At 47.6% G+C, this 21,305-nt stretch overlaps 1 protein-coding gene across 4 annotated transcripts; it reads right to left on the bottom strand.

Annotated features, from left to right (window-relative positions):
• Positions 1-1,652: 1,652 nt before the first annotated feature.
• Positions 1,653-21,247, bottom strand: LOC103734111 (NADH-cytochrome b5 reductase-like). 4 transcript variants are annotated; one of them, XR_003849517.1, is made up of 8 exons: positions 21,177-21,247; positions 18,757-19,018; positions 16,191-16,339; positions 12,469-12,556; positions 8,949-9,053; positions 5,199-5,402; positions 3,958-4,458; positions 3,197-3,322 (listed from the first exon to the last, which is right to left on the bottom strand). XR_003849517.1 is itself a non-coding variant. In XM_008833000.3 (7 exons), exons 2-7 carry the CDS (start codon positions 18,946-18,948, stop codon positions 3,119-3,121), a joined length of 942 nt encoding a protein of 313 aa, XP_008831222.1. In that variant the 5' UTR covers positions 18,949-19,018; positions 21,177-21,246. The 4 variants fall into 4 exon arrangements, 3 of the variants coding, with proteins under 3 accessions (XP_029419336.1, XP_029419335.1, XP_008831222.1); XM_008833000.3 differs by lacking the exon at positions 3,958-4,458 and having other exon boundaries at positions 3,119-3,322; positions 21,177-21,246; XM_029563476.1 differs by lacking the exons at positions 3,958-4,458; positions 8,949-9,053 and having other exon boundaries at positions 1,653-3,322; positions 21,177-21,244.
• Positions 21,248-21,305: the final 58 nt, after the last annotated feature.

The raw sequence follows: 21,305 nt of genomic DNA, 5'->3' as shown, positions 1-21,305 counted from the left end.
TTAGTTTCTGTGCCTATAAACCAGGGTAATACAATGGCATGAAGATTCTGTCCTTCCCTGTGCCACCTGGAAAGTGCACCTTGACTCTGCTTTTTAGAAAAATGTGGTTACTCTGTGTGTATGCGTGTGTGTGTCTGGGCTGAGCCATGCAGGCTTTTCTGTGTTCCCAGACTGATGTAGGGCTTAGGCAGAAGAGTTCTGGGTTCTGATCTTGCCTGGTGCGGATGATCACTCACTCCCTGGCAGGACTTTCAATGGAAGTGACATTACACTAAGAGATGAAAGAAGAAGGAGCACAGGAAGGTGAATGGGAGACCAGAGGTGGAGGCCAGCTAGTAAGAAGTGGCAGGGAGAAGGGCATCAGTGACATGGAGAACACATTCAGAGCATAGATGTGGGTGTGAGGGGCGGTAGCAGAGGAGGGGGTGGAAGTAAGTTAGCTGAGCTGCAACCAGGGCTTCAGGTAGGGCAGTGGCAGGCTTGGCACTGCGGGCTAGGAAAATCTGTGTGGTCAGATGGTGGAGTAGGGCACGGAGTAGAGAAGTAGGCTGGTGGAAATATGTGAGCAATGCTGGAGTTACAAGGGCTGAGATAAAGCTTGTGCTGCCAAGATCTGTCCCCTTGGCCCTTTGGTCATTGTTGTCTTCCTGAAGCCAACTCAAGCAGAAAGATGATTTGTCTGGCTCACAGAATCATGGGCTATTTGTTGGCTTCCTGGAGCCTTTAGGTCATATTCAGGTCATTTGTGTCCCTTCTGCCACCGCACCATTGCAGTGGTACTACCCTGGTGGAACTCCATCCCACAGGCTACATGGAGTGGGACATTATTTGGAGATGAGAGAACTAGTCAGCTGACAATCTATCCCATTCCCAAGAGCTCCCAGCCAGTCCTCTTCTGGGCTCACCTAGACCCTGTGAGGCACAGCATTAGCTATGAACTCTCAAGTATCCCAATGACAGGAGTCCTTTTGGCGTCTTGGTACTGAGGGCATGGCTGGGTCCTTACCAGTATTTCATGATAAGTGGTCCCATCAGCAGCCAGGCTGCCCAGGTTTTACATGGAGTGAGGGGGAGAGGATGACCCACTCTGGGATAGGGGATGCCAGTTGCCTCTGGGTTGGTCTAATCTAATGCCTAGGTATCAAATATCTAAAACAGTACAAAAAGAGACATGTAAGAACTTCCCCAGACTCCACCCCTTATGTGAGAACTCTCTGACACCCCTAATAACGAGTGTGTTGCTTTTGAAGCCTCTATCCTCAGGGCAGTGGACTATCCCTGTCCCCCCCGCCCACCAGGCCAGGTTAAAGCACTTGCCCTCCATGGTCCTAGCACTGTGTACCCCAGTTCTACAACATTCACTCCTTTCAGAGACATGAGTTTAACTTCTGCCTGGACTGGGAGCACTCAAGTGTAAAGGCTGTGCCCTGTCTTGTTTGCTCCTTGGTGTCTAGGACAGTTAAGCTTGAGAAGAATTAGTAGGATGCACTAAGGTACAAGGATGTACCCTGAGGCCCCAACAAAGGACAAGTATCTTACCCCAGTCATGGTCAGGCAAGAGAAGACATGGTCTCTACTTTGGAGTGTTGGCTCTCAATCAGGGCCTTTCACTCTTGTCACACTGTGCTGGAGACTTAACTGGGTCAACAAAATGAAGCTTCTTGACTTATGTTTGCAGAGCTTTAATGTACTCCTGGCATTTGGTTCTGAGACGTCATATGGTATGGTCCCACACCCTACTGACAAGAGAACCCTTGCCCCTTAGATGCAGTGTGAAATCTTTCTCCATCCCCAGCTGCTCGCTGTGACTATTGAACATGGTCCAGCATGGAGAACTGTGATTTTGCTGGTGGAATGGAAAAGTCCTTTCTGACAAATAAAAGTTATCCAAGCTCCACTATAAAGATGAGGTGAAAACAGACCTGCTATGCTTGAGACAGATCTGGAGGCCCCTCTACCATCCAGGCAAGGTGCCCCAGTGCCCTGTGGAGCACCATGAGTAGGAGGTGATGGGAGACTTCTAGAGCTGGCTCTACCATGAACTATTTCATGCTGGGCGAGTCCCTGAACCTCATGGGAACTTGGACTCCCCATTTGTACAAAGAGTCTGTTAGATGGGGCTTTCTGGCACCTGAACTTCATCTCTGCTGGGAGGATTGCAATTCTGACTACAAAATCCTAATCCTGAAGGTTCTCAGCTCTCTGCTTCTAGCACTCCATTGTCGAATATTCCAAGTCTGGGGCTGCCTGTAGCCAGCCTGTGCTGGCGCAGCACACCGGGGCCCAGGCTGTAAAAAGCAGAATTCATTAAGTCAATGTGATGCCCAGGGGCAGCTAGTTCCCTGGAGAGGGCATGCATGTAGGATGGAGTTGGTGGGGTGGGGGGCTGGGTGGAGCTGGATTGGCAGCCATGAAGTGGGCAGAGCTAGAAGAGGGACCCAGGTCTCTTGACTCCTGCTCTATCTTTAGATCTCCATAGCAACCGTCACCAGGGCACCGAGCTGAAGGCACAGGGCTGAGCGGCTGCCTACAGGAAGGAGGGGCATTTGCCTCCCTGCCTCTTCTTTTGTGAGGAAAGGACTCTAGGCTGGGCTCTTGAGCCAGGAAAGGGAGACTGAGCATGATGCTGATCGCAGGTTGGTGCAGAGAAGAGACAATCCAGGGCAATGTAGAGAAGTAAAGGTCCTTCAAAGAGCTCTGTGCTTCTGAAGTTATCTCCTAAACACTTAGCACCAATTCTGAAAGGTGCTGAGGAAGCAGCAGGAACCCCAACTGGGCCCTCTGGAAGGTGAGGAAGGCTCCTCGCCCCTCCCCCAGTCCAACTTCCACCATCTTGGGCTCAGCAGGACTTGATTTCCTTGGCTCCCTTGGAGTAGTCTTCCCTGGCTCCTGGGGCTATTTGCTGGTCTTGTTCCACACAGCAGGATGCCAGGAGAGAATGACAAAACTTATAGGGCAGACAGGAAATGGAGGTTCCAAGGACAAAGGCACTTGCCCAAGGTCTCTGGACAAGTCAGCAGCGGGGCCAGGGCCTGGACTCCATGTCTTTTGACTCTAGCCTGGGCCCCTTCCAGTCTGGGCGCCTTCCTGTACCTCTGTAGAAGGCCTACAGTTAGGGTTAGAAGAGGAAGAAGGAGTCTTCCATCAGGCCGGCAGACAGCAAGCACCTAGCCATGTCCTTGGTAAATTCAGGTGAGCCACAGACCAATGCAAATGGCTTTCTCCGGCAGCGGCTCACCAGTTCATCAACCAGCTCCTGACCCAGGCGGCCGAAGTAAGTCTTCTCACGGTAGCTCCAGGGAAGGAGCTCTGGGGAGGTCTCCTGGGAAGGTAACAAAAAGCAGGGGTGACTCCTAGGAGTCCTCAGAGTTCACCCAGCCAGCCCTTCTCTGCCCAGTGAGGAAACAGAGTGGGGAAGGGGAGAAGCCAACCCTCATGAAGGCCAGCTTCTAGTTCCTTGGGCTAGGGAGCCGGGGTGGAGTAAGTGACTGGCCTTTCTGAGGTATGGGATGATGACAGTATGAGCTGTAGAAAACCATGGTCCTGGCCAGCCAGAATAAGGACATATCCCTGTGGAGGCCTGAGGAGCAGAGGAGGAGGCAATCTAAGTCAAGGGCATGTGAGTGAGCAGGAGCTACCCAAATCACTCCTTACCACTGCCATAGAGCCAGCCTGCTCCCCTGCCTGACCTCCAGCATCATTGAAACCTGTCAATGCTGAAGGTAAACTTTAATATAAGTCTCCAGGCCAGGCTCAAATGCCTCCTGTTCCATGCAGCCCTCCTGATCCCACCTGCCCTGCCCCCTGCCAGCCAGCAGTCACCTGGCCATCTCTCGGTATGTGTGTTGTGCTATCTCATACTGATGATGGGCACTAAAACAATGGTCTCTGAACAGGGCCCCCTAGGCTGGTGCCCAACTCTCCACTGCTGTTTCTTCTTTATCTTTTTCTTATTACCTCAGTTCCCACATCTGTAAAAGGTCCAGGGTGGCAGAACAAGTCTCATGAGACTGCAGTTGGACTTAATTCACATAAAGTGCCTTGAATAGTGTCAGACACATTGGAGTACTCAACGAAGGGCAGCCATAACCAGCTGTCCTTGCAGCTGTCCTCCTGTGGACAGGTCAGTGTCTTGAGGGCAGGGAGTAGATCACTTTCACTTGTGTCCCTGGCATCTGTCATGTAGTTGCGAACAGAAGTCAAGAGGCTGGACAGTAGCTAGGTGAGGGTGAGTCTGCCAGGTGTCTGTGTCCTGCTCCTGTTCCTGCATCCTGGTCCAGGCTCTTGCTGTGCTGTTGTACATCTGGCCTGTGGCCTGCCTCACCCCCCTCAGCTGCACACCCACCTCCTGTTTCATGTCCTGCCTTGTTTCCTGGCCTTAGCCACAGGGTCGAGGATCACATAAGTGGTCAGGGATTTTCCAGTGTTGCCTCAAAGAGGAAATTGAGGAGGTGATACCTGCAGTACAGGAATATAAGGCTGACCTCGGCAACAGGGAACAGAGGGGGGCCCCAGAAGCAGACCTAACTCAGGGGGTGAAGGAAGAAGTAAAACCAGACAGCTGGAAGACGGATGGACAATGGCAGTGGAGGGCCTGGCTTGAAATAAGGCACAAAGGTTCCCCTATGCTGCAGCAGGAGCAGGGTCTTTAGAGTGAATAGAGGGAACAGGAATCAGGTCAGAAGGTGGCTTCCTGCTGGAGAATCTATAGCTTGCTGAGTCTAATGGTAGCTGTCCTGCAGCTGTCTGGAGGGGCAGTTGGAGGTGGAAGGGACCCTATTAAAGGCACTACTCAGTCAGTATTGATGGAGTCCCTGTGCTGGCCCCTGTACTAAGCACTAAGGGGAGTGGGAACCCACAGTCCTAGCCTCTACTGTTGTCCTGACTTCACTGTCTGGCCCCAGCCCACACCAGTGACAGCAGAGGGAGGGTGGGACACAGCAAAGGCTACAAAATGAAGCTCTGAATTGTGAAGCACCAAGCCCAGTCCTGGCTCCCCATCTGTAGTGTGGCCTGTGGGCCCTACACCTCTATGAGCCTGTTTTCCTCTCCTTACAATGGACTCTGTAATGCCTGCCTTCTATCCCAGGCAACTGGGATTATTAATACGGATGGTTTACAATGGCTACAGCCAGTCTTCAAGATAGCACAAAGGGAACACAGCTTCTCAAGTGAGGAAGTCCTTACCCTGGGCTCACCTGACTGAGAACAAAGAAGGTGCGCACGTTCCAGAACCCGGCCTGCTCCTGGAGGAAGGTCTTCAGGTAGATGCCCTCAAAGGTCTTGAAGCAGCTGACCAAGGTGACAAAGGTTTCATCGTCGGCATTGTCTGTGATGCTCTGCAGGATGGGCACCATAGGAGCCAGGCCTGTGCCTGCAGCCAGCATGAGAAGTTCCCCATACTGGAGAGTAGAATGGGCAGCATAGGTGAGCATGGGGTAAGGGGGGTGTGCTGGATAGCTTTAGTGTCAACGACACACCTGGGTTGAGGGAGCCTCAATTGGGGAACTGCCTCCATTGGAATGGCCTGTGGCCATGTCTGTGGGACATCTTGATTGTTGAGTGATATGGGAGGGCCCAGCCCACTGTGGGTGGTGCCACCCCTGGGCAGGTGGGTCTATATTGTATAAGAAAGCAGTCTGAGCAGGGGCTAGGCGAGCAAGCCAATAAGCAGCCTTCCTCCATGGCCTATACTTCAGCTCCTGCCTCCAGGTTCCTGCCCTGAGTTCCTACCTGGGGTTCCCTGATTAACTGTGACCTGGGAGATGTAAGCTGAATAAACCTTTTCCTCCCCAAGTTGGTATTGGTCAGAGTGTTTTGTCACAGCAATGGAGAAACAAACTAGAACAGGGGGTCTCACCTAACACCCCACTGTGGACCTTTCTTTGGTCTTGCCTGAGCTGGGCAGCAGTGCCCTTTTTAAATGTCCCACCCATCTCTGCCCCGCCCCACCTCAAGTGGAAGAAGCCACCTGCCTTGTGAGAAACAGGTAAGGCCTACAGAGTACAGTTTATGGGATCTTGAGGATCCTACAGATCAAAATACTGTAGCCCAACATGAAAAGAGCTTGGCTGTCTTCTAACACATTCTTACAAGGACTCTCCTTATATGCTCCTGCTGTTGAGGAACTCATTACCTCCCAAGGCTGCTTTCACTTACACGAAAACCTTGTCCTTCCTGACTTCATCCCATCCATGGTATCTGGGGAGCCTTATAAAGGTCTTAGACCCCCAGTCTGGAACCTTGATTCTCTCTTCTCCAGACTAAATGAGGTAATATATACATGTACCTGGCACAGCATTGTAAGATGAGTTCCTGCCCAAGAGACCTGGTACTACTGACTCCTCAATGAACTCATTTCCTGGCTATAGATTTCTTAAAAAGGGGCAAAACTTTTTAAAACCAGTTTTTCTTTTTCTTTTTTATTTTTCTGTTCTTTTTTTTTTTGAGACAGAGTCTCCCTGTAGCTCCAGCTGACCTGGAATTCACTATGTAGACCAGGTTGATCTTGATCTCACAGAGATCTGTCTGCCTCTGCCTCCTGAGTGCTGGGATTAAAGGTGTGTGCCACCATACCAGGCTTAGTTTCTTAAAGGGTAATTGCCTGACTGTCACAGAGAAGTATTCACCTTCATCATTTTAGAGATTAGCCCTCTGTGAAGAAATCCCAAGCATAGCTCTTTTCCTAATCTGATCCTCAGTTTTTTCACTGGTAAAGAACAATGATAAGAGTACTTTCCCATAACAGCTCCTATGTCAGAATTGCCATGAGGATCAAATGAAGTAACATAAAGGCCTAGTATGGAGCTGAGGTTTAATCCACTTTGATTCTCCCTACTAGTAAGCCTGAGACTCTGAGCTAGGTCATCCTGTTCTGTAGCTATGGTTCCTTCAGCCTCCAGGTCTTTAACTTGATTTGCCCCTCCTTTCTCTCATCCTTGCTCAGGCTGTGTTTTGGGAGGCCATCCTGAGCAGGGCTGGGGTGAGGGCTCTTTTTTCTTGTTTTCCTAGTCTGTCTGTCTGTCTGTCTGTCTCTCTCTCTCCAATGGCAAACAATGTCTGCCTCCTCCTGGGCAGACAGTAGTGACTGACAAAGGGTGTGGCATGAAGGCACAGATAGATATTTGTGTTGCTGATTCAATATCTGTCTGTAATGGAAACAACCACAAAGCAGGGCTGACAAGACGGCAGGCACCCAAGTGTTCTCAAGGACTAAAGCAGGTCCTGGCCAATTTGAACGTGGGAGGCACCATCACTGTCCCCTTGCTGCTGGGCCTACCCACTCCTACTAAGAAGTGAGGGACTCTACATGTTAAAGGATGCAGGTCACAGGCACTGGAAGGCTCCCTAGTGGGAAAGGTGATCATCTGTTCCCCATCTGTCCCAGGCCAGGAGGGAACAGGAATACCCACACCCTGCTCTTAAGGGCCTGGGGACACAGGAGGATGCTCAGCTAGAATGCAGGGCCAAGCATGATTAGTACCAGAGTAACATGCTGCAGAGAGCTAACATACGCACCTGTATATAGAGTGAGGAATCACCTGTGAGCTGCCATGAGACCTGAGCAAGCCAGCACATGGCAAATGCTAAGGTCATGCAAAGAGTACACACCTCAAGTGGGTTTGGCAGATTGTATGTAAATCTGTATATATTTATTGTGATGGTGGGGATGGAGCTCAGGTCTTCACAAGTGCTAGGAAACCACTCTACCATTGAGCTACACTCCAGTCCTGACAGGGCTGATATGATGCACGTATACTTGTGTGTATGCATATATGTGTTTGTATATATACCCACACATGAGGCAGTGGGTCTGGCACGTCTGGAAGGGGTGTGGTCTGCAGGTGCATTTGCTTTTCTTCTCTCTGTTGAGTTTTTTGGTTAGTGAGCACGTATCACGCATTTACAATAAGGGAAAATGCACTAAAACCTATTTTTAAATTAAACAAAAAGAATGGAGAGGCATGATTCATTCTTTTGCATTTGTTTTGGTTTTGCGTTGTTTTCCTAATTATAAAGGTAATAGGTGTTCATTCCAGATAATTTGGAAAGTATAATGAAGAAAATGAAAGTTGCTCATAATTCAACCACCCAGAGCGGCTAACATTTCACGTATTTTCCTTATATATTTTTCCCTGTGCATTTTAAGTTAGTTTTCTGACTGGATTTATGTCATTTTGTACCTAGTACTAGCACCTAGTGCCTGTCACTCAATCTTATAGCATAAGAATGTAGAATCATTTATGAACATAACTTGAAAATCTAGGATAATATTCTAGGAAATATCTGTAACCCTGTGCACTTGTGTTCCCGTTGTCAGATAGTCGGTTGCCTCCATCTTTTGCTATTATTAATAAAAATGTCATCAATACATGTGAGTCAGCATTTTAGACTTTTTCTCTATAATAGACTTCCAGAAATGAATTATTAGGCCAAAGAATTCAAAGATTCTTGAGACTCTTGTTCCATACTGCTGGACTGCTTTCCAGGCATGAGACAGCTGGTAAGAGATTACCAGTTCTTTCTGGGAAAGCCAGAGAGCCGGGTCCAAGCACACTGTGAAGAAGGGAGGTGGGGGCAAGGGCCTTCCAATCTGGGAGGTGCTCAGCTCCCAGCAGTGAATGTGGGGCTACATTCAGCTTCATGAGTAGAAGGTGCAACTGGAACAGTATCTGAGGGTCAGAGGGCCCTGGGGTGCTGAAACCCAAGTACTCAAGCCTGATTTTCTGAGCCATGCATAACCATCAATGGTTCAGAAGTGAGGTGGGCCATTTTGTTTACTAGTGCCTATTCCATCTCCTCCTTTGTCTAAACCCAAGAATAGGTTGGGGATTGGGTTAAATCTTGGGAAGAAAAGTGCAGTGAACTTCTAGATCTGGAACAGGAGACTCACAATCAGAAGTTCAACCTGAGGGAGCTCCTCAGGACTGAAGGGTACTGGCACTGACCTTGTTTGGTTCATATAAGAAGCCTCCAAAAGGCCCTCGCCAGAAAGCCATGTCTCCTGTTCTCCAGGATTCCACATACCGGGACATTAGCCCAGTCTGGTAGCACTGGAAGCAAACATGGAGTGGTCAGAGGGCAGGCATGTGCTGTTGTGCAGATCATTCTGACTATCAAGTGGAGCCCCTCCTGCATGCTCAGGATCCTCCAAGAGGGCCTCATGTCACTTTCCTCTATGCCCTATAGGTTGGTGCTGTCACCTGCAGTGATACCTACCTATACAGGGTGGATGGTGAGGCTGGAATGAAAATCCACAGGACCTAGCAATTTCAGCAAGGTCTCAAACCCAAATGCTGTGCAGGAAATGCAGCCCAGTGAAGAACCAGGTGGTGACTAATGCAATGAACACTCAGCATCAGGAAGACAGCAGGCAGAGCTGGGATTGCAGTAGACTGGCAAGGGATGCTCTTTCTAAAAGGGAAGCCACTTTACAGGTTCCAGTCCACAGTCTGTGGGGTAGAAGATGCCAGATCTGCTTGATTCCAAGATGGGCAGGAGATCCATATTTTCATTAAAAATTTTCTCACTTCTGAAATGTCAGCAACAAACCTAAAACTCCACAACCCTGCACAGACCAGAGCCAAGTACATTTGTATACTGGACTCAGCTTGCAGGTCACCCATTTGCAATTTCTGGCTCACTGTATCCCACCTCCTGGTGGGATAACTAACAAAGGGTGTCTGTTTGCTCTGTTCTGGGCACCATGCTGGGGCAGAAGGCACACAGCTGGAACAGAATCTCCATGAAGATAGCAGTATCTGAACCATGGGTATTCAGCAATAAACATCTGAATCCATTTATCCAGAGTCAGGCTTTGGCTTAAGAAGCTCATAGTGTAAGAGGGAGCTACATCTCTGACATAAGGTAGAAACTGCCTAATACTCTATGAAGAGGGTAGTGTCAGTGGAGCCCTGAGGAGGCGTGGTCACTCTCAAAGTGAGATAAGGATGGCTTCTCGGACCTTGAGCTAGACAGTGAGGAACAAGCAAGATTGAACTGCCAGGGGTTAGAAGCAGACATACAGAGAACACTGGGCATCTGCAGCAGTAGTCAAGCACAAGAGAGCCCAAGTTTTCTTTTGGGGGGAACAGATGGCCATGGAGGGAGGGGTAAGGTGAAGGGAAGTCTGAGACACAATGGGTACCTGGAGTAAGTATCCCCAGTCTCGAAGGAGAGACTAGGTTTTTAGTGGCTGGACCTGCCTTTGAGCATCCACAGCTGCCCTAGATACTATCCCTGAGTCTGCAGACACCACTGTATGAGTACAGAAATCCCTGCTAACCTGGGAGAGGCCTGGGAGGGAAGGTTTGCCCGTCTTACAGGAAGCATTGTTGGAGCATATTTTGTTTCTGGCCCCACTTTAGGGAACGTAAAAACCCCAGCTATGGCAGAGGTCCCATGACACAGATAGCACTAAGAAAAGGGGAAAGATTCTTCTGCCACACAGAGCCTGGCATGGAATAAATGCTCATGGAAAACTGACATTGAACTTTTGTCCTACTGTCCAAGGGGCTTTAAGCTTCATTTCTTCATCCGTAAAATAAGAGATGATGTGGTCTACTTGAGGTCATAAGAGAAAATGCTAAAAAGAGTTACAAGCAATACCTTGTGCCTAGCAGGTGCCTGAAAAGCAGCTCTCCTTCCTTTCCTCATGGGAAAGTAAACCTACAAATTCCCAGTGCCTTCCCAATTTGCAGAGACATTTCCAACTCTTCCTAGCCAGTGGCTTAGGGATAATGAGGTACCTCTCTAAATTATAGTGGCTTCCCAGTAAACGAAGGAGAAAATCAGCCTAGCAGCTGGGAGGGATCCAGCTGCTCTGAAGGACTATCTCCAGGCTTATCCTCTCAGTAGAAACACCCTAGACAAGCAGTGCAGGGAAGCAGGCCATTTGGAGAGGATTTGTGGAATCTCCCAGACAAACAGTAGCGTGCAGAAGGGAGCCCATCCAGGCTTATGTGGGAGGGAATAAACATTCGGGCTCTGCAAGGAGGCAGGGAAGCAGTAGCCCAAGACGGCTCTGGGTCTTGGAGTCAGGGCTTGCCCACCCATAGCACTTCTTCCTCTCTGCAGACCTTGGGTCCTCTTGACCAGTGAATTAGGATGCAGCCTTAAGCCTTCTATATTGATGCTCTCTAGGATTCCACTAGGGAAATGGTCTTACAGGCATGTCCAACCTGTGGCCTATGGGCCACATGCAGCTGAGGAGAGCTGAATAGATGAATGTGCCCCACACAAAATTGGAAAGTTACTTTAAAACATTATTAGGGTTCTTTTGTGATTTTAAAAAACTCAACTGGGTGGTTCTGGAGCATGAACTGATGGAAATGGTGCAGAGTCAGGGATGGTCTACTTTGTAGATGACAGCATGACATTGCAATGTCAAAAGGTTGGACATGCCTGGCAGAGCTACACACCAGAGCTACATGCCTGGCAGAGCTACACAGGTTGGCTCACATGAAGATGCTCTTGCTGGAGGTCAGACATCAGGGGTCAGTAGTTTCATGAAGATTCACTTACTTTCTTCATACTCTGGGCCTTCACAATTGTGTACATTGGTTGCCTAGACCTTGGGTCACCAGGGCATTTTGTATGCCACCCACCTTACTCAACTCTTCCACCTGCCCAGCTGCCCCATAAGCACCTTCTTCTTCCACCACTTGGGTTGAGTACAGTTCCCACAAGACCCAATCTGTACCAACCTTCCCTGTGTCTATCAGTTCCCTCAGCCTAGAATGCCATTCCCTGCCACTATTAATTCATACCCTTCAAGGCCCACCTCCCAGAGCAAGGTGTCAGGTTAGTTCTGTCTGCAGGGTCTTTATGTCCTACCTTCTGCCCAATTTTCTCTCCCAGCATCCTGTCCTGTTCCCTCCTGTGTCAGGATGAACAACTTCCCTAATTCATGCCTCTTTAGCTCTGCTGCTTCCAGCTCTCAGAGCTTCCTTCCCATATTTCTCACTCCATGCTCACATGGCTCAAATAAACAGCATCTCCCAGAAAGTCAGGCCTGTGTTCCCTGTACCCCTATCTGCTGAGTTCGGCAGCCTCCTCTGCACAGCTAGCATCATGCTTATTGTCTTGATCTGAGCACTTGTTGTGAGACGGGTCCCTCCAGGTCAGGTACTGTGTCTGACTCACCTCTGGACCTCTGTGTCCAGCACCAAGTAGGTATAAGGACTTGTTCCTCTCCTCATTTTAGCTTGCTACTCTGTCTCTACAAGTGGGTAAAAGGTGAGAGGGCAGAATTTTCCTTAAAATCTCCCCCAAACATGCCCTCTGTAGGTAGCCCAGTAGCACCCTCCCTAGGAAAGGAAAAGGAAGAGGTATCCCCATAACTAACTGCTCCCACAAACCAGTCTTTTCTCATGCCAACAATGGGTGGAAACCAACCCACCAATCAAGATAGAAAGGGAGGAGTAAGTCCATAGCATCTTATAACATCCTCCGTAACAATCAACTCACCTTAATTAAAACATCAAAGTATCCTTCTGCAGTGGCAGGGCTGATGGGAGTATAGGCTCTCTGAATTTCTAGGCCATCTACTACTCCTCTGGGAAGGAGAAGCACAGAGTCAGACAATCAGAAAGTCTGGCAGTCAGTCATTCAACAAACTCCTATTAGGCACCTCCTCTGTGAAAGTGGGCTCCCTAGAGGTTATCACTGAGGGACAGGCAGCAAAAACTCTGAGCTCAACCCTACCACATGCTGCTTGTGAGACCTGGGCAGGTCACTTAATCCCTCAGCAGAAGCATCTGCAAAATGACCACCTAAGTCCTGGTTGTGTGACTTAAAAAGTATACTGATATGAGCAGTTCAGGAGACATTACTGTGGTTTTCTCGTCATCTTCTCCACTACAAAATAATACAGATTAAAAACAACTGCTAAGATTTATGAAACACTTACCAGGGAGCATCTGAACTAGAAGAGTCCTCAAAAGCATCCAAGCCCAAGGCCCTGCTCTTGTATAAATTGACTCTATAATGTTATCAGCAACAGGGTTTAGGCTATCAATGATAAGCAGTGATAGTAGCCATAGTGTATTAACACCTATTGTGTATCAGGCACATTATATGCAGAATTTAATTTTAAATGTTTTATTTTTTATTTATTTATTTTATTTTATTTTTTGGTCTTTTTTGAGTCAGGGTCTCTTTGTAGCCCCAGCTGTCCTGGAACTCACTGGCTGGCCTTGAACTCACAGAGATCCGCCTGCCTCTGCCTCCCAAGTGCAGGGGCTCAAGGCTACGCCACCACGCCTGGCTATTTTTTTTTTTTTAAATGTGTATCAATGTATTGCCTGCTTGCATATAAATGCACCCATGTCATGCAATGCCTGCAGAGGTCAGAAGAGGGCATCAAATCCCTTGGAACTAGAGTTAAGGATGGTTGTTAGCTGCCATGTGGGTGCTGGGAATCAAACCCGGGGTTCTCTGCAAGAACAGCCAGTGCTCTTAACTGCTGAGTCATCTCTCCAGCCCCCATAATTTCATTTTAAATGACAACCAAGGCCTAGAGAGATAACTTGGCATTTAAGAGCACTTGTTGTTTTTGCAGAGATCCCAGTTCCATTCCCAGCACCCATGTTGGGCACCTCACAATAACCTGTAACTCCAGCTCCAGGGAATCTAATACCCTCTTCTGACCTCCTCAGGTTCCTACATGCATGTGGTACATATGCATATATTCAGGAACTCACACATAAAAGAAAAATAAATATTTAAATATAATAATAACCCAAATGCAGAAAGCAATGCTTAGAGAAGGAAAGTTACTTGCATAGCTAGCATTCAATGATGGCTTCAATTTCAAGCTAAGTTTTTGCTCCTCAAAGCATCTCAGGAAACTGGGTGTAGTGGTACATCCCTGTAATCCCAGCACTTGGGAGGCTGAGGCCAAAAAAGTATGAGTTTGAAGCTGGCATATGCTACATAATGGCCTTGCCTGAAAAAAACAACAATGAAACCAACTTCCCAGGAATACCTAAATAGTCTTCCCTCAAACCCTACTGTGAGCAAAATATTCCACTCTGATGTTCACAAAGATTAAAAAGGCCCCGTCCAAATATGTCAAATGCAGAGGAGCTACACAGAAATATTTAAGAACTACTTATAAAACTGATGAGGAAACAAGGAGAGGAACACATAGCACGGCTTAGTTGCAAAGTGCATTATGTCACCTACTGACACAGAGGCAAAACCTGACATGTCTCAGAAGGAGTGACCACTCTTATCTGTGAACTTAAGTCTGCTGGAGTCAGTAACTGAAGCACAAACAGGCCACTGACAGATGAAAGTTGGGAAAGGAAGGGAAGTAATTCCAAGCAGATGGAACAACCCAGGCTGGACAGTACAGACAAGTCAGGTGCTGGTGGTGGATTGTGAGGCTGGGACTGGGGCACATGAGGAGCAGGGCAGGGTGGGAAAGGAGGCTAGGCAGCCTCGGATTAGGATGACATTATGGAAACAGTAAGGTGCACCAGAACATATATGAATCAGAGTGACGTGTCAGATGTGTCAGGAGTGTCACTGGGTGGTAGGGAGGAGGGAGGAGCCAGCCTAGAAGCAGGGTGTTCTAGCCACCCCAGGTTTATGGATGGAGGGGTTGTAACCTGCATTGTGGCTTTTCTTGTATCCTGGAACAGTGAACTTCGAGGATTGCTGACAAGGTCATAGGTTAGAGGAGCTGAACACAAGCACCAGCAACCAGTCTGACTAGCAATACGTTCTCTTCTGGTGCCTGCCTTGTCTCCTGGCTATGTTTTCTGTCTTCTTTGTTGGCTCTGCTTCCTCCTACCAACCGCAAAGCTCCAGTGTTCTTGAGGTTCAGATATATGCCCTTTCTTCTTTCCGCACATATGCTTCCCAATGCCATCTGGGTATGCAACGATGTCTCCTAGATCCATGTCTACAGCCCTGATCACTCTGCTTAGCCTCAGATATCCACAGCTGACTGTCTGGCAGATGCCTCTCCCTGGCAACATGGGTACAGGGATCAGGCTGGAGACCAGCAGAACACTACAGCAGGCCAGAGGAACCTTAGAGGAGTACTGATACAGTGCAGTGTTCAGTATTCACCTTAGAGGAGGAATACTGACGTAGTGCAGGAGCCAGGTTGTCTAGGTTGGAATCCTGGCTCCATGACTTGGTAACTATGTGATATTGAGAAAGTTCTTTTTTGTTATTTTTATTTTTTTGAGACAAGCTTTCACAGAGCCCAGGATAGCCCCAAATTTGCTATGTAGCTGAGGCTGGCCTGAACATCTAATCTTCCTACCTCTGCCCCCTACATGTTTCAGTCCTTCTCAGCGACAGCGCCTGTTCTATCAGTGGATGACAATTACATTAGGTTAAAACCACAGTCTCTAAAGTCAGCCTGCTTGCCTTCAAATCCTGATCTAACACTTCCTGTGTGATCTTGAGAAAGTTCCTGAACCTCTCTCGCTTCAGTGTCCTCTGGGGAATGATAATAGCCCCTATCACCTAGGACTTTGTGAGGGTTAAATGAGTTCATGAATATAAGTACACGCACCTGTGCCTTGGACGGTGCCATTAAAGTGCTGGTGTTATTATTATCTATTACAAGAATGCATTATCCAGCTCCATGCCAAGAACCCTGAGTCACATGTGTCTATTTTTTTTTCTGAGAATATTGGTTTCATTTTTTTTTTTTAATTTCTTTTTTTCTCATTACAGCTGGTTTGTTTGTTAGTTTGTTTTGTTTGAAGCAGGGTCTCCCTGTAGCCCCAGCTGTCCTGGAACTCACTATGTAGACCAGGCTGGCCTTGAACTCACAGAGATCCGCCTGCCTCTGCCTCCCAAGTGCTGGGACTAAAGGCATGCGCCACCACGCCCGGCCGAGAATATTGTTTTTAATTGCAAAACACACATAACAGATTTTTCTATCTTAAGTGTACACAACAGTGTCATTTAGTCCATCCCACAATAATGTGAAACTATAAGCATTATCTAGTTCTCAAACTTTGAAACTTTAACATATAAAGTGATGGGTTTCATCATGGCATTTAAAAAAATTTTTTTATCATTAAAAAAAAAATTTTTAATAACATGCTTATTTTTAAGATGGCAGACAGAAGCTCAAGAGACGTCAAGCAAGCCACCCCAGGCCACTTTCCTAGTGGTAAAGGGGGAAAGCAAATGCTGGTCCTCCCACTACCCGAGTGTACCGTAAGACAAGGTGCTGGCCAGGATGCAGGCCAAGCTGGCTGTTCGCAGGCAGTATAAACCGGACAAGATAGGTGTCTTTGGTGAGTTTCTCCACACCACAGATGTGGAAGGCTAGGAAGGTCTCTGGTCTCAACTTGGTGGAGCAGCTCTGCAACAGAAAAAGACCTGCTAGCTAGAGGCCAGGCCCAAGGGACATACCATGTCCTTGCAAATTTCCCCAATTACAGCGTCTCAGCTGTTAAGTTTTCTGCCTGACAGATTGGCCCCACCTTACTTTCCTTTGATCTACAGCACAGTGCATGGTACTTACCTGGCGTTTAAATCTTCTGTGGCTCCCTTTAGCTGATCAAGCTATATAGGGTGCTGTGGACAACCTCAAACTTCATTTTATCTGTCATATAACAGATACCAGACTTTTATTCCTTCTCCCAAGACTATCTGCCACCTCCTACCTTAGAGTCTGTATTGTTCAAGTTGTATCCTTTATACAAAACACTCACCTATGGTGTATCAAACATCTGCTCAGCCTTTTAAACCTGCTAAATTTCAGATCTGCAGAGCTGAAAAATGGATGGGTCCTTAGAGATGATCTAATCCAACATCCTTATACCATATATGGGGTAACTAAGGCCTGAATGCTAGTGGCTTATGAAAGGTCTCAGGTTTAGGGGTTCAAAAGGGACACTGAGGCAAACTGTCCCTTTGGTTAGCACATTTATTAGAAGAGTTATGAACACTAGAGATGGATAAGATAGGAGTTCAAAGAAGGTTCAGGCCCACAAGGCTAAGTGGGGGCCCCTCTTACAGGTTTCAGAGACAGAAGGGAGGTCCCATATCATGCAGTTGATAAGTAGCCCACAATACATTCTTGCAGTCAGGCTGTCTCTAATTCCAGGGTGGCAGGGAAAGGGAGAAAAGTTTGGCCATTTAGTTAATGTGCATCCATCATAGGATGGACCACTTGTAGCACTAATAGCTTAGGGTGCTTGGAAAACTTCCTTTTGGGAAGTGAGAATTAGAAAGTCACAGTCACAGTATGGTGCCTGCCGTTTCTTTTACAGTAGCTGTAAAGGCAGAAAGCAAGAGGCTGCTACAAGTGAGCATGGCCTGAGTAGTCCCTAGTCTGGACCTAATAGCTCACTTGTTCAAAATCACACTGTGAGCGGGAACTCAAATCATGTTTTCTGGGTCTCAGCTCACTGCCTTTACCATTCCAAACTCTCCCTATGCCTCCTCCAGGAAGCCTTTTCTGAATGCCATGAACTTTGAGCTCTCTCTCTCTTGTATAATCCCCATACTTTGCTGATCTGACCTGCCCAGGTTAGGATGCAGCACCAAACTTGGAATCTCAGTAACCATGGCAGTTTTGACAATGTCTCAGCACTGACAGAAACCTTCAAGCTTGGTGTCTCAGCCAGTCTCCACTGCAACCCCTTCTGAGATTCTATCTAACCAGGATGACCTATCCTTAATCAGCCAGAGTGCCTGAGAACCCTGTCACAGCTGCCTGAGGCTCTGGAAAGAAAATTAGGAAGGAGTCAGGAACACCGTGATTGACCCATCTTAACTGCTTTCCCCTCTGGGTCTCAGTTTCCTACTCTGTAAAAAGAGGTTATTCATCTGATAGGGCTGGGATTTTAAATATGTACCACCATGTCTAGCATGGTAGCTGTATTTCATAAAATGTAAGTTGCTATGGAAATACAAAATCTTTGTATATTATTACTTTAAAAGTTAAAAGATAAGGGGCTGGAGAGATGGCTCAGTGGTTAAGAACACTGGCTGTTCTTGCAGAAGACCCCGGATTCAAATCCCAGCACCCAACGTGACAGCTAATAACTGTCCATAACTCCAGTTCCAGGGGATCCGATGGCCTCTTCTGTCCTCCATAGGCACTGCACGACATGTGTCCATTTACATGCAGGCAATACACATAAAATAAATAAAAAATAAAATATTTTAAAAAGTTAAAAGATAAAATTGTTAGATTGAAGTATGCAGTTTTGTAAGACATAAAATATTGTAGTGCCAAGTAATTTTCTGTTACAGTAGGTGATTACAGATACTATTTACTGAACACCTACTATGTATGAGATGTATGAAGTCATCTAGGAATTCAGAAAAGGAAGAAAAAGTCAGTAAGGTCCAGAAAAAGGGAGTAACAGCACCACTATTTTCCTAAGATATAATACCATATACTAGTTTGCTCTATGAGGGCAAGGACTATGTCTTGTTTGTTCTCAAAACCTCAATAGCTTACAGGGCCCAGTGTATAACAGATACTCAGTAGACATTTACTGAATGAAATAATTATCAGACTCTGTGCTAAACAGTACAAATGTCCAGCTCCATTTTATAGATGAGAGAATTAAAGCTCTGGTAGGTTCAGACTTGGACTAAAACCAACAGCCACTAGTAAGTGTGTTTCAGGCCTGGACTTTCCCCCTACCCTGCCCCCCCGATCTATCTGCTCCCATTATGCCTACTCTTTCCTTAGTCAGGAAGGCTCCCCACAGTGGGTAGATACTGCCACTGTAGGCCTCTAGTCAGGTGTGGACTTTTCACCTGTGACTGCTTTCCACTCAGCAGACTCCTGTCGTTGCTGGTTTGGGCTGCCTTCCATCTTTCCAGGTCTCGGTGATAGAGGTCAAACACACAGGGTGAGCAGCCACTGCCGCAGCACTGGGAAGGCAAGGGCTCCACAGGCCGCAGCTGCAGCCAGATTTCTTCAGTGTTCTTCTCTTCCCCCTCTCCCATTGGCAGTGGGGTTTGGGCGCAGTGGGAGGGACAACCGTGAGACCACAGGCTCAGGTTCTTTCTTGCCAGCCTGGGAGATGAAAAACATAGGGGTTCTATTCTGGCCTCCTCTACTCCTCATATTCTCCCAAAAGCCTGCCAGGCTCTGCACATGCAGTGGGGACAGGAATGGACCAGGGATCTGCTATTAGGAGGGGCACACATACTCCTTACTATCATTGGTTTTCTGTATGAAATAAATCTTTTCTTAGTTAGAGAAAAGGGTTTCAGAAAACCTTTTCTTCTCTCTCTGATTTATTATTATTATTATTATTATTATTAGTAGTAGTAGTAGTAGTAGTAGTAGTAGTAGTAGTAGTAGACAGGGTCTCCTGTAGCCCCAGCCCACCTGAAACTCACTATGTAGACCAGGCTGACCTCAATCTCATAGAGATCCACCTGCCTCTCCCTCTCAAGTGCTGGGATTAAAGGCATGTGCCACTATGCCAGGCATTGATTTATTCATTTTTATTTTGTGTGTAGGAGTGTTTTGCTTACATGTAAGTTCATCTGTGTCATGCAATGCCTGGAGAGGCCAGAAGAGGGTGCTGGATCCCCTGGAACTGGAGTTATGGATAGTTGTTAGCTGCCACATGGGTGCTGGGAACCAAACCTGAATTCTCTGGAAGAGCAGCCAGTGCTCTTAACCACTGAACCATCACACCAGTCCCAAGAAAACCTTTTCTATTGTGTGAGAGCTCTGAATTCAGGAAGGTTCTGAGCTGAGAGCCCAGTGAGGGCAAAGTTGTTATCTTACTCTTTCTGTATTCTCCCACCAAACACAGATTATGATATGTAAATCTGACTACTGACTGATGAGTGCTCATTCACTTTACAAATATGGTCTGAGAGCTAGGCACAGGATTAAGTGCTGGAATGTAATGAAGGTGAACAGGACACAGTCCCTATCCTTGTAAGACCCAGCACAGTATTATATCCATCCAATCAACCCATCTTTATGCCAATTACTCTCTGGGTTTGGGGGTATTTAAATGAGATAAGCAAAAATGCTTGTTAACTGTAAATTGTTGCATAGTGTGAAGGTTAGTCATTGTCCTCTCCCTTAAATCTGCCTTCATAAAGCTGGTGGTGCTGCACACCTTTAATCCCAGCACTTGGGAGGCAGAGGCAGGAGGACCTCTGTGAGTTCAAGGCCAGCCTGGGCTACACAGTGAGTTCCAGGCCAGCTGGGGCTACAGGGAAACCCTGTCTCAAAAAGCGCCCCCACCCAAATCTGCCATCATGTTCTAAGGGGCTTTTATAACCCTACTGTCTCCGTAATTTTGGAAACTGGTAGAGAAGTTGACCACATCAATCCTGATTTTAAAGATATGGTTCATATCTTTCCTCTCAGCTTCTGCCTTTCTGGTCTAAGACACTATCATTGATACTGCCTCTGCCTGGATGCCTCTCCCGTTCTTCAGGCTTTGGCTGAACGGTCATCTCCACTCAGGATACCTTCCAGTGTCCCCCTTGTCATTACCAAACACCCTGTTTCTATCATGTATTCACTTATAAAACATGCACTATATATGAAGCAGTCCTCTAGGTGCAAGGGACACTGCAAGTGAAGAAACAGAGAGTCCTGCACTCACGGGAGAATCACTAAAGTCAAAATGAAAAGCATACAGCAACGTTAGTGGTTAAGTGAGAGAAAAGAACCTAGGGAAAAGGGACAAGAAACGTGGGTGCGGTGATCGTGTACGCTGTTTGCACTCAGTCCCCTAAACCTAAGCTCGGCATGCCACCAGTGCCCACCAGGTGCTTAGCACAGCACCGACAAACGGGGAACACGGCATAGGAGGTGCTAAGCAAAGGAGCGGCTCCCAGCTCAGGCACTGCCTCTCAGACGGGGAAAGAAAAACTCCTCAGGAACAGAGAGGAAAAGTAACTCTTTCTGGCGCTAGGCCGTGTGCAGAGCTGGGGCGGACACCCGGCCCCTCAACAACTCCCGCGAGCCGCAGTCAGGAAAGCGTCGGCAGGCAGTGAAAGTGGGCCGAGAGAACCCGCCGTTCTCGAGCCCCCTTCCGAGCTGAGCTCGCTAAGACATTTCTACTAGTTTTACAAACAAGGGACACTGCAACCTTTCTCAAGCTCTAAATTCCCCGGAGCGGCCAAAGACGCCTCAACTTCAGCTGCGAGGGTCCCGGAACTATCCACGGGCAGCAGAGGCAAGCACCACCACTCACCTAGAATCCTCCAACTTCCCTACGAGAAGAACCTGGAGCCCCCGGAGGCGGGGAGCACTTGGCGCGTTTCACCTATTAAGAAGATGGAGACGGCCCGAGGGGCGGGGCAAGACGAGAATAGTTTGACTG

This window comes from Nannospalax galili, unplaced genomic scaffold (assembly GCF_000622305.1).
Source record: "Nannospalax galili isolate Female #2095 unplaced genomic scaffold, S.galili_v1.0 scaffold356, whole genome shotgun sequence".
NCBI classification, from domain to species: domain Eukaryota; kingdom Metazoa; phylum Chordata; class Mammalia; order Rodentia; family Spalacidae; genus Nannospalax; species Nannospalax galili.
The sequence above is the reverse complement of the archived record's forward strand: the minus strand, read 5'-3'. Positions and strand labels throughout refer to the sequence as shown.

Bases quoted from the DNA above. Each gene is read 5' to 3' on its own strand.
- LOC103734111 (XM_008833000.3), bottom strand. From the start codon at position 18,948: ATGGGAGAGGGGGAAGAGAAGAACACTGAAGAAATCTGGCTGCAGCTG. The intron at 12,557-16,190 runs GTACACTCGGGT...TCTCCTTCCCAG, and splicing joins GGCCAGCACCTTGTCTTACG to AGGAGTAGTAGATGGCCTAG. The intron at 5,403-8,948 runs GTCAGTGCCAGT...TCTACTCTCCAG, and splicing joins TCTTATATGAACCAAACAAG to TATGGGGAACTTCTCATGCT.